This window comes from Diprion similis, chromosome 9 (assembly GCF_021155765.1).
Source record: "Diprion similis isolate iyDipSimi1 chromosome 9, iyDipSimi1.1, whole genome shotgun sequence".
Lineage (NCBI taxonomy): Eukaryota > Metazoa > Arthropoda > Insecta > Hymenoptera > Diprionidae > Diprion > Diprion similis.
This window is the reverse complement of record NC_060113.1, coordinates 6,810,984-6,823,347: the sequence shown is the minus strand read 5'-3', so window position 1 is coordinate 6,823,347 and position 12,364 is coordinate 6,810,984. Positions and strand designations below refer to the sequence as shown.

The window sequence follows — 12,364 nt, the reverse complement described above, 5'->3', positions numbered from 1 at the left end:
GACGTCGTCCTTCTAAAAAAAAAACCGGCGTTCACATGACGTTGAGGAAAACTCAAAATACATGCACCGATCAGCGACGTAATTTGATTTTAGTTTTGGATGTTAGTAGCAGCAGCAGCAGCAGCTGTTCGCTTCTCCCATATCTCGGAATCTCTACGCATCTGTCGGAGGCAGGAAGGATCTCAGTACCCAACAGCTCTCTTCCTGCCGTGCCCTGCCCTCCACTTTTCTGAGTATTAGGCTCAAGCTGCTACGGATGCGGACATGCCGAAGATTTCTAAAAGACCTCTGACCAACCCAGGTATACATAGATTGTACGATGCAAAGTCTGGTGAGGATCGATTCAACTCCTGAGTGAGAACAGAGAGGAGCGTTCCAAGGCTGTGAACAGTAGGTAGGCAGCTAGTCGCTGGGACTTTGCAGTGGAGTATGTGTGTCTATACGTGTGCACGAGTGTTTGTTTAGCTACGCGTGCGAAATTTGAAACTGCAAAGGAGAATACAGGATGGATTATGTATCAGCGCGCAGGCGATGGATCGGATCGTTCTCAAATCAGTCGCGTTGATTTTTAATAGCACATGGAGTGCAGTTAGTCTCTTCTCAAACTTCCCCGATATTTTGAGGTTCTTAGAGCGAGAATAACTGTAGTCATTCATAAAAGTTATAGATATATTCTAATGCTTATTTATAGCTGTTTAAATCTAATATTAATGCAGACATTGCGCAATGTAACCATGTCATCTTTCTGTGTATAGCGGTTAAAGTATGAGTCATTATTTTCATTCATATCTTTTCGTATTATGGAAATTATGTATGGTATCTGTCTTTTACGGCATTATTTGATAAATAGAAGTAATAAGCATATTTGTATAGCTAATTCTTTATTCCCCTGACAATTGACATTCCGGTTGAGTTTATTCGCTATATTCGTTCAGAAAACATTTGAAATCTGAGATAAGAGTTAGTCGAAAAATGAAAATCTAATTTTTCGAAGAAACTTTCTAATAGCTCAGCTATTTACATAACACGCGTATCAAAGTATAGTAAGGACTTAACCGTGGATATTTCTACTATCCTGACAAAATTCTAAGATAATATTATCTTACATGTGGATAATTTTACGTGCAAAGGTTTCTCGTTAATTTTCACAATACACAAAATTCTATGATAACTGCATCGTTATTGTCCAAGAATATCTAAAAAATGTATTTAGTCATCAATGCCCATTATTTCATATATTTTTACCAGTTCAAGTTGACATGGCGATTCTATTCTACGCTGGTGTAGAAAATCCATGTAACGTCACAGAATTAGCTTCAAAAACTGTAAATTCAACCGTGTAATATACTTGTATTTGTAAAATAACTACTCTCACGCGACCATATTACGAGTATACAAAAACATGTTGGAAGTAAACTCTAATCATAAAAAAAAAAAAATGATAATGCTTTTCGTTACTTCGTTCGAAACGTGAAGTTTCGACGACAGTTTTAAAATCTCTTATACAGTCAACGGTCGAAGAAAACAAGAAATTTTTCCAAGAATTTGTACAGCACAAGTATTGTACAAAAGTTTGAAAAACAGTGAAGCGTAAACAAAAAAAAAAAAAAAACAATCGACTAATTCTATAATAAATTTATCAAGCTTGCGTAAACAAATTAACGGAACGTAACAAGTACAACGAATTTAAAGATACTAACGTTAACGCAACGAAAAATTATTAAAAAAAAAAAAAAAAAAAAAACCCACTATCTTTCACATTAATAATAAATATCAAAACCAGTCAAATTGTCAAAACATCGACACGTTTTATAACTTTACAACATGATCACCGAATTTCAAAAAATTATAAAATAACGATTCTTCCAAAAAAAAAAAAAAAAAAAATGCATCGCGTTGCAACAACCGTTGCTAACTTCGACCTCATAATCAGTTCACCTTCACCTCTATACGCGTTTAGTATTATCCAAAGAATACTCGATGCCACGTCGCAAGTCTGTGACTAATGCGTAAGAACCGTCAATAAAGAACCAAACCCTGCACGCATAAGAAGTACGTAACAACACAAAAGAAGACGAATCTTGCAAGAATCAGAGCGCGTTAAACTTCTTGTTCAGATAGCGGGTCGAGAGCCAGGCGACGGGGGGGAGGGGAGGATTACGTAATACCGCAATGAAATGCAGGCAAATTTGAAGAGTAGTTTGCGGTGAGCGGTGGATAGATGGCCGTGAATTGGGGGGGGGGGGGGGGGGGGGGGGGAGGATTCAAAGCAGGCATCCAGGCAAGCGCGAGGTATATCAGGTCGATAATGCAGCAATTCTTTAGTTCCGTTCTGCGCTGCACCGAATATTATAGGAGTTGGAGGAGGAATGGCTGGGTAAACGGCGCTGCGGCGCGGTGCGAAGTCGAATGCTTGTAGAAACGATTGAGAGATGGCGATACAGTTTGTTTTCGTTCCATATAATCCCGAGCGAGAGTCTATCTACCAATGAATTCGCGTCCTCTCTCCCCTCCCTGGGCATCGTTGCTCCCGTCAGAGCGATCCTCGGCTCGTCGTTCGCCTGCTGCAACGACGCTGTGTGTGCTTTAACACATCCATCCATCCAATCCATCCATCCCGCATCCATCTCTCCTCTATCCCCACTTTATTTTTTCCCCAAGTCAAGACTGAAACGAGGTCTACATTTTAGTACGCACTAGAATCCGAACATGATCAGTTTTGCCATTTCGTACCTGAGACTGAGACGTAATTGTTATAATAATCACCACCATCACGACCACCACCACCACCACCACCACCACCATGACTCACGCTTTTCATCAGACCAAATTTCGTTGTGAGTCTTCGTATTCTCATCATCTTCGCCTATTCTCACCCTCTCTCTCTCTCCATCTCCCTTTCTCTTGCTCACTCTCTTTCTTTACTCTGGCTGTTTTTGTTTTGTTGTGTTGTCCCCTAACGTCGTATATATGTACTCGGTGAATTCACACGGTCTATTTTTTTATTTTTTATTTTATTTTTTTCGAACGCGTATTCAACGACATGTATGTACATACATATGTACGTAACAACACGCATATCTAAAATGCACATACGACATATTATGTGGATGGATTAGATCGTGCATTAAGAGTACAAATGTGAATTAAATTCAATTTACTTTACATACACATCCGCATACCGTCGCACGTGCATGCACGCGGGTGTGTGTGCATGATTCAGCGCGTGTGTTTTCCTTCTCGCGTCAGTTAACGAGTCTTGCAAGGTAATAAGTATCACGCAGCAACGGCAGCAACAGCAACAGCGGCAACGAACGTCGTGAACGTGTGAATTAATTTATCGAAGAATCAAAAGAAAAAAAAAACAAAAACAAAAACAAAAAAAAAACACTTTAAATAAATATCAACAAAACAACAACAACAACAACAATTATAATAATATAACAATAGAATATAATTGTAATATTTCGTACGATCTCGAACGTTACAGGGACGGAGAATCTGACGTCACGGTTTATTCAGCTGCGGAAAGAGAACGGGAATTTATTTACCGGACGGAAGTATTCCGCTCAGGCGGGATGGGAGTGAGTATAACGAGACGAAATTTTAACTATATCAAAGAAATCAATCCCCCTTCAACCCCTTCCAGTAAAAATATGATATGAGAAAAAAAAAACAACAACACAATAATAACGATCGCACGTATTATTATTAATATTCTTACCGCGACAGGCGGCATCATCGTCTTGAAGCTAAGGGTAGTAGTAAAATTGTTCCTCTGCACAAACGCTTGGTTTCATCGGTTGTATGTACAATCCGTATAAAGAACACTCGCACCTGCACTCTCACAATAAGCACAAACAGCAGCAGCAGCAGCAGCAGCAGCACCCGTGACACCCATCGGTCAAGTTATACCGTGTATAACTGACGCACGATCGTGTAATAATTCGTCGCCGTCGTAGTCCTCCTCCTCGTCGTCGTCGTCGTCGTCGCGAAGTTGTGTTTGTAGCACACGTTGTTCGCTACCACCGTCGTCGTCGTCGTCGTCGTCGTCGTCGTGCGATCATCAAACGCGCCCCACCGCGCACTACATGCTCCTAGTCTACCGTATAATAACAATAACAACAACAACAACAATAATAATAACAATAAGAATACACTCTTCTCCGATACTCGCAGCGTTTCATCTCTTCCCGGTTTAGGTTCTGTGAGAGACGTGAAAACGGTAAAATTCATACTTTTTACCGGTAAACTATTGGTACATTTCTTTCCTTCTTGGTATAAAACATGGTTTCGCTTCTTTGAGCCGCCTGTCTGTACGTACGTATGTATGATGCGTTGTTATAGCGTTTAGCGTGCGTCGAGATGAAGATGACGTCTGTAACTTTGGAGCGGGACGACGACGTCCAGTTGAATGGTGGGAGGAGGAGGAGGAGAAAGAGGAGGAGGAGGAGGAGGAGGATACTCGGGACCAGGACGGATGGGGGAACAGAGGCTTGGAAGGCCGCCGGCAAGTGCATAGTGCGCTGATCGTTATCCGTTTATACGTATTACATACACCTATTACCTATACTATGTATGTACATACATATCAAGTGTGTGAACATAAGCATCAGTTCGTTCTGAGATAGATTTTTTTATTAATCACCGTGTGCGCGAGTCGTCTTGCCGGACATCTCAAAGATCGCACGATAATTTTATTCTTCGACGTCACTTCGTCGCGTCCGTGCACATACACACAATTCTTTACGCATTTCTGAATACAAATGCGAGGGGTGGTTGCAAAATCAGGAAGAAGTGTTGGAGAGAATGTTCAATATTACGGCGCAAGATTTCAATCGAAATGTATATTGAAATATTGTAGTTTTGAATTTCAAAATATTATAGGAATTGAAATTATTCTTCCTTCTTCAAACAAAACTCAACTATAGATCATTATTATTGCACAATAATTGTCCGTGATCTTTAGAATCTTAGGGTAATAGAAGTTGACCTTTATTCCGGAAAGTCAATAAAAAGAAAACGAGAAAAAAAAAGATTTCAACGGTAATAAAGATTTGTAACAATTCATTACGAATGTAAGGTTTCACGCGTTTTCTTGCATAATTTTTTTTCTTGTCTTTTAAACAACGATTAATGGGTTGGTGACCAGATCGATTTCGACGTTTTCGCATACATCTCCAAATATCCAAGTCCACGTATCGTAAACGTGAAAAAGGTTTTAACAGTGCATTTTCTGTATTCAATTCTGAACAAAGACCAATCCAATAAATTTTCATTTGACCCAGCAATAAGCAAACAAGATTAAAAAAAAAAAAATTTTGCATTCTATCTACGAATATTACTATATTGCGATTTCTCTGTTTGTGCGTCGCATAAAAATCCATCTGAGTGTATTTTGGTTCAGAATTGCATACAGAATCGCATTTTAAAAATCTCTTTTTCACCATTTGCAATACGCGGACTTAAATATTTTCAAAGATGAAAACGTCAACGTCGAAATCGTTCAATATACACCTCCTTAACGTACCTAATACACACAACGAATTGCAAGCTTTTAATTCATCAATCGGTTCCATTCGATTCGATAATTGTTTCTCATTTTAAACAAAATGTCAGAAAAAGATCAAAATAAATAAGACATGACGAAAAAATAGCAAATACTGAATAGAAAATGCCGTAACCTGTTATGTCTTATTTACATAACAACTGCTGCAGCTGGTCAAGATGGCGGGGGGGGGGGGGGGGGTGTTAAACACCGGATAAGTATAAGCCTGTTCCAGACAAGGCAATTTCATTTTCTACCCACAAGCGCGAATCGAGGGAGAGATAGAGAAGGATGGAGAGAGAGATAAAATCGGTCCCTATATTAATAATTTCCGGCGCATGCGTCGCCATGTCGTTTCATTGATCTTCCTTACTTTTGATTGATAATTTCAACCCCACCTCCGACCCCGGTGTTTTTTTTTATTTTAGTTTTTTTTTCCCAGTTTTTGGTTGTTTTTTTTTTTACACCTCTTAAAATGTATAATATCTCAGTCGTACACTGTGTACAAATAATACATACCGCGTGTTCCATACTATTATTATTATTATTATTATTATTATTATTCCCTTCAATACCCTACGGCACTCCTCTTGCTCGATCGACCTCCTCTCTTTCTTCAGCAATCGACGTCGTTCAAGTGGAGAAGAATTTGTCGAACGCGATTCGATTATACGCCGTTTAACAAGGTCGAGAAACGAGTGACGTCAATCGAGTCGGTAATAGATATATATATATATAACACGTTGTTATATGTATATATACATTATATTTATACAAATGCTTTCCAGTGAAATATTTCAAACAATGTAACCGTTCGTAATCACTAAATCTTTTTTTATTTTTCTTTTTTCACCTTCTCGTCTTTATGCCATACGAGTAAATACACGTTTAAGGAAAGAAAGAAGGAAAAAAAAAACATGTATAAATAACAAAAAATTACAAGCCTGCGAAGAATTTTACCGCCTAACGTAATCTCCCCCCCCCCCCTCGCCGCCCCCCCTTACGTCGAGAAACTTTACACACGTAATGAATAGCTATCATCGGTTAATCATCGAAGCTGGCCTTTGTCTTATGATTTATTCGCGAATAATGAGTGCTTTGTTTCATTGGAATTAATTTCGAATTAATTCTATACCAAGGAAAAAGGAACGTGCGATTTTAGATAAAAGATGGAAGATCGAAGAATAAACAAAAAGGAAGACATATCATAAACTTTAACCTCCAGTTCACCAGAAATTTTCTATACTTGATAAAAAAAAAAAAGCTAGTAAAATATAAAGGCTTCTCTCTCTCTCTATCTCTCTCCCTCTCTCTCTCGATTTATCGCTCGGACGAAGATGGTTCGAATTTACTTATAAGTTTCGTGATTCATTCTTTTTTCAAGAACAGAGAAAGAGAAAGAGAAAGAGAAAGATAGAGACAGAGTTCATCGAAATTTTGAAACAGTTCCGATACGGCGGAATAACAAAGGTTATCGAATCGCAATTTTGTTTTCCAATTATAGGTAAAGATATGTTACAAATGTTTATAGATTAAAATTATTTCTGTCGATTCTCTAAATAATGTACACTGTATACGAAATAACGCGTATATAATACAAAAATGAAAACTATTTGTTAAGTTAAAAAATTCTGGTAAAATATATTAAGTAGTTTTCCATACCCGCATCAGAAGTAGAACTACATTTTAAAATAAATTTACAAACAAATCGTCCAAATCACTATACCTTTAGTAATTAAATATGTATGCATAAACAAACACGTGTAGTTACACATACGTTTATATATACATATAATATTTATATTTGTTTACACTTTGTCTACAACGGTCACGAAGATGCATAACAACATGCGTGGTAATCTGTGACGTACGCTTAAAAAAAACAAAATAAAAAAAAAAAAAAAAAAAAAAACTGCAGATTGCACTATAATATTGTGACTTATACGTGGAGAAGAGCGAGAAAGAAAAAGAAAGAGAAAGAGAAAGTAAGATTAGATTGCGAACGTAACAAAGAAGGTAAACTAGTTGGAAAGAGAAAAAAAAAAAAAAAAAAAAAAGCTAAAAGCTTTCTTCGCGTGCTTTCACGTGATCGTTTATGGACAACGTATCAATAAGTATATACGCATATCAAAGAGGAAAATAAAACTTTCCGAGTAATTATAACAACGAAACATTCCGACAATGTTTTTTTTTTCGTACAAAGTAAGTTATTCAGACAAAAATTTCAACTTACGGGAATAAAATTCAAAACAAAAAAAACGTTGCCTTAACACGTTAAAATCGTATCGAAGAGTCTGTATAGTTCGGTGATTGATCTTTTGATCGATTAATCATGTGAGTATAATCAGTTTATAGTCTAAATAGTACAATTAAATCTAAACTCTCGTCGTTTACTAAGCGTAATTTATAAAGACGAGGATCTTTTGTTCCCAATTGGCGAATCGCAAGTCCCGCCGGGTGTTGTTTAAAATAATAACATTATGCACGTAGGTAGGTTGGTGTTGGTCATGCATGTTCGAACGTAGAACGTGGAAAGCGTCAAGGGGCACCACCCATCAGGGGTCGTAAATTCTAAATATATGAAAAAGACGAGGGCCTGGAGGGAAACGCGACGACGATGAGATTCTCGAATTTCGCGGAGTCCAGTCGCGAGATCCCCGATCGTTATGTTTTAGGATCCAGATATAGCTTGGCGGGTCTGTAAATACACACGTCATGCTGTACAGCGTGATGCAAACCTCTTCCTTAGGGTTTAAAGAGTGATGTTATATATATATATATGTATATAGATGCGTTGATATTACCCGTAATTAACTTCATTTTCAGACACATACTCCAACAAATGAGGCGGGAATTTCCAACCATCATGGCTGACGTCCACTACCGTGTCCTCAAGAAGAAGTGGTCCAATCTTTTGCAACAATACAAAGTGAGGACTGGATTAATTGCACGTTATCTAAACGATTATGAGTTGTCCAATCATTGAAGTGACTGACTTGAGCCAATTTCCGTCATTTGTTTAAACTTGTTGCTAATGAAAATGTGGAAAAGTGATCAACAACGTCTGAATGTAAAAGGAACAGAATGAGAAAAGAAACTGTTGAAATAATCTTCATTTAGTATCACTCGCGCCGATGATGTTCGTCGATCACGAATGAAACAAAAATTTGAGAGAAGGATTTGTATTTGAAAAGTTCAAAATTATGAAAATCTATCTTGTTGACATTTTGACTCTCTAAAATCAAGTAAAATGCGATAAAACAAAACATAGTCAAATTTTGAAAAAATCAAATCCGTCCAAATCATTGTAATCTTGCAAAATAGTAAACTTTTGGACCGATGATTTGAACCTCATTAAACTCTGATATTGTTGATCCGATTCTATTCTTCATTTGATTTTAACACTCTGAAAATCAACTATCTGTCATATTTTTTTTCAAACGATCTCTACAAATTTCTACAGCGAATAAAATAAGCCCAAAACATTAGAATCAGATCAATATTACCAGAGTTTAGTGATTTTCAACATTCTAATAACTAAACCTTTTTTCAATGGCTGGTATCGTAGCTTTGGTTGGTAGAATTTGTTCCAAAAGCATTACGGAATATTTTTAAACGGTGGATTCCATTCGCACTTAAAAACCCAATACAGTTAACCCTTGTAAAAACTCAAAAGACAATCTTATGTAATCATCGATTAAGAATCTTATATATATATATATATTAAATTTATATTTGTTACTACGCGGTTCTCGGTCAACTTCATTCGATATCCAAATATTTCAGGCAAAAATTAATCACGATTGTAAACATGACGTGTAGAGCAACCCTTGCAACTGAACACGATTTTCCCGAGGGAAATTCCGCACACCCTAAGGGTAAATTAGAGATTTCGGGGTGATATTTAGAACCTCGTGACACGCCATGATAAACTGCGTAGCCCGTGTCCAATTATAACTTCGACCCAGCAATTATAACTACGGAATCTGCTCATCCAAGTCCTCTAACCATCAGACCTAATTTTCCTTCTGATTCACATAGAAATCGAAGAAAAGAAAGAGAAAAAAACAAACTAAATTGCATTTTTTCTTTTTCAACTTCGAGCTTCTCTTAACTTTTTTTATATTTTGTAACTTATACTGTAACTTGATTTTAAATTTTTTTTTATCAATATCTGCTGTATATTGTATTTACTGTCACAAAGGCCAGATGACTAGATTGAATTTGTTTAAGGAACTGAAGAACCCGGTACACGGCGACAAGAATAAATCAGACGACATATCGTGGCCGTTTTACGGTGCAATCGACGAGGTGCTTGGTGCAGGTTACGGAAATCGCAACGACGAGGACGACGTTAATCCGCATGAATTTCTATGCCTTTCGGTGACCCCAGACGAGTCGGCTTCACCGCAAGATGAGCAACGAGCAGACTCCGAAACCGAGGAATCGAACTCGATCACCGCTTTAAGACGGTTGCGAAGTATCAATGAAGACTTTTCAATTGAAATTGAACGGCTTCCCAGGGTTCCGATAGGCCGACCTAGAACTTCTGCAACGTGAGTAGTGTCGTATATAATTATTCTAGTACTTATATGTAAATGTGCATAAATACTAATAGCAAGGCGTAAAGACATATTGTGTAATTAACTTTGAGTGAAAACGACCAAAAGCATGCAAAAAAAAAAAAATTGTCCCTTTTTGTTGTACGTTAGATTTTCATTTTTTCTAAGTTTATAAAAAATAAAAATTTTCTCATTTTCACAGCAGAGCGTCACTGATCGCGCAAGAATTGAGGCGTCGGAATGCGAGCGAGGTTTTGGTCTCACGACTGCCACCAGCGACTGAACTGTCGATCAAAACTGTGAGCAGATCGTCATCGTCCTCGGTGCCAGTTCTCCGGGTCAATAATTTTTCAAAGGTCAGAAGTACTAACGCGTCTTCCGATGTCGGACGATACTTGCGGAGCGACGACACCTTGGCGGTAACGAAAATAAACGGCAATCATTCCGTGAAAGATGAAGATGAAGATGATGACGATGACGATGACGACGAGGAGGAGGCGGAAGAGGCGGTTGAAGATGTCGAGGGTATAGAACTGGAAGAAGAAATAGAAGAGGTGGAAGAAGATGAGCCTCCTCAGAAACGAAGGAAGAGAAGGAGACACGAAGAATCATGCCACGGTCATGAATGCAGTTTAGAAAAATGTCTGAGCGAGTTTTTCGAGTACACGAAACGTCGTGATGAAGAAAATCGTCTGATCATGAACCGGATTCTTACCGCCGTTGAAAGAATAGCCGATAAATAGTGAAAAGTGTGTGTTATTGATGTCGTTAGACTCGGTGACTTGTCGATATTTTAGTCCAGAATCGCCTTATTTTGAGTACCGTGACTGAACCGTTATATGCCATATACTGTGTCCAACTTTTTCAAACTGAAACTAATTTTATACTTTGTTCGGATTTCGATTATTGCAAGATTTGATTAATCGGTTATTATCAGCTTTGTTTAACCGGAAATTATATTTCGAAAATACGTTGCAGTATATTGTAAAACGTTCGTGTCTCAGTCGAGAGAGAAAGAGAGTCGGGTTTCGTTTGAAAATAAATTTCAAGTCACCACCATTTCTTACGTGGAACGTATTTGTATGTGATTTTCCAACGGCGAAGAATAAAAAGTCTAAATCATTATTCACGAAGTACAAAGCGTCGCCTGGGTTGGCTGTAAAATATGAGACGAGAACTAAGGAACTACGAAACAGAGAAAAAATAATCAGACATCCATCTGTTTACTGTCTTTTCAATACTTTTTCTCTTTTTCATTCTTATATATCATACTTTCTTCTTTGATATTATACATGTATTATATGGGACTCTGCATGTGTATACGGGTAACGATGAGGTGTTTTAAGCGTAAAAAATAAATGTTTAATAAAATAGAAATGAAACGAACTCGAATGTATAATGGTGAGCAGGAATTTAGATGCGATAATCATTCTTCGATTTTCATACACGTGTGTCTAAACGCGATACTCAAGTATGAAAAAAGAAATCGACGAAACGATATAATATGATATTACGAAGTGCACATATTGCTAGTTACTAAAGGAAGAAAATGATATCAAATATTCTTCAAATCAATTCCAGAAAGCATTCCAAGAGAAGATTTTTTTTTTTTTCAAAAGTTTGAATATTAATATTCTTTTTTGTCCTTTTGAATCAAGAGAAAGACCTTAGATCTGTAAGATCCTGCACCAACGTTGTAACAAAATTATCAATAATTTTAAGATTAGACGTTCATGTTTGAAAACATTCAAAGGTTAAACAATTAAGGCTGATGGTAAAAAAAAAAAATTGTGCAACATTTCATTATCAGAGTGATAACGGAAAACGCTATCATGTTTTAACAATAGACACTTCATACCATGTGTCTATATTCGTATCAACTCGAATACCTAGTACTATTGAAAAGAATTTTACTTTCAACATGTCCTAGAAGATTTACTCGCGAATCATGAATCATAAAACCGATCAAATTTAATATATACCTATAAAATGATTACTCAATTACAAAACAATTGCCATATGTGATACGAAGTGTCAAATTTCCTGTACAAAAATTATCTCAACCAGTGTATAGACATTGTACAATTTGAAGTACATAGTTAGGTAGAGCTTAAAAATGCCCAGCCACTTTCCCAATTTTCCCGCGAGCTTCTTTCATCAGCAGTTCTGTTCAGTGTTATTCCAGAACTGTGTATGTCATGCTGCATTAGATAAAACGGAAAACAGATGCAACCACTTAGGCCTAAGCTACGAT

At 37.3% G+C, this 12,364-nt stretch overlaps 2 protein-coding genes across 7 annotated transcripts in view; one reads left to right on the top strand and one right to left on the bottom strand.

Moving 5' to 3' along the window:
- The window catches only part of LOC124410515 (rho guanine nucleotide exchange factor 10-like), a 53,419-nt gene that overhangs the window by 18,474 nt on the left and 22,581 nt on the right, over positions 1–12,364 (bottom strand). The gene's annotated exons all lie outside the window — the stretch shown is intronic.
- LOC124410516 (transcription elongation factor SPT5-like) lies at positions 2,591–10,993 on the top strand. 5 transcript variants are annotated; one of them, XM_046888963.1, is made up of 5 exons: positions 2,666–2,837; positions 3,491–3,584; positions 8,375–8,477; positions 9,791–10,104; positions 10,313–10,993. In XM_046888963.1, exons 1-5 carry the CDS (start codon positions 2,804–2,806, stop codon positions 10,851–10,853), a joined length of 1,086 nt encoding a protein of 361 aa, XP_046744919.1. In that variant the 5' UTR covers positions 2,666–2,803; the 3' UTR covers positions 10,854–10,993. The 5 variants fall into 5 exon arrangements, with proteins under 5 accessions (XP_046744921.1, XP_046744918.1, XP_046744920.1 ...); XM_046888961.1 differs by having other exon boundaries at positions 2,667–2,837; positions 9,782–10,104; XM_046888965.1 differs by lacking the exon at positions 3,491–3,584 and having other exon boundaries at positions 2,591–2,837.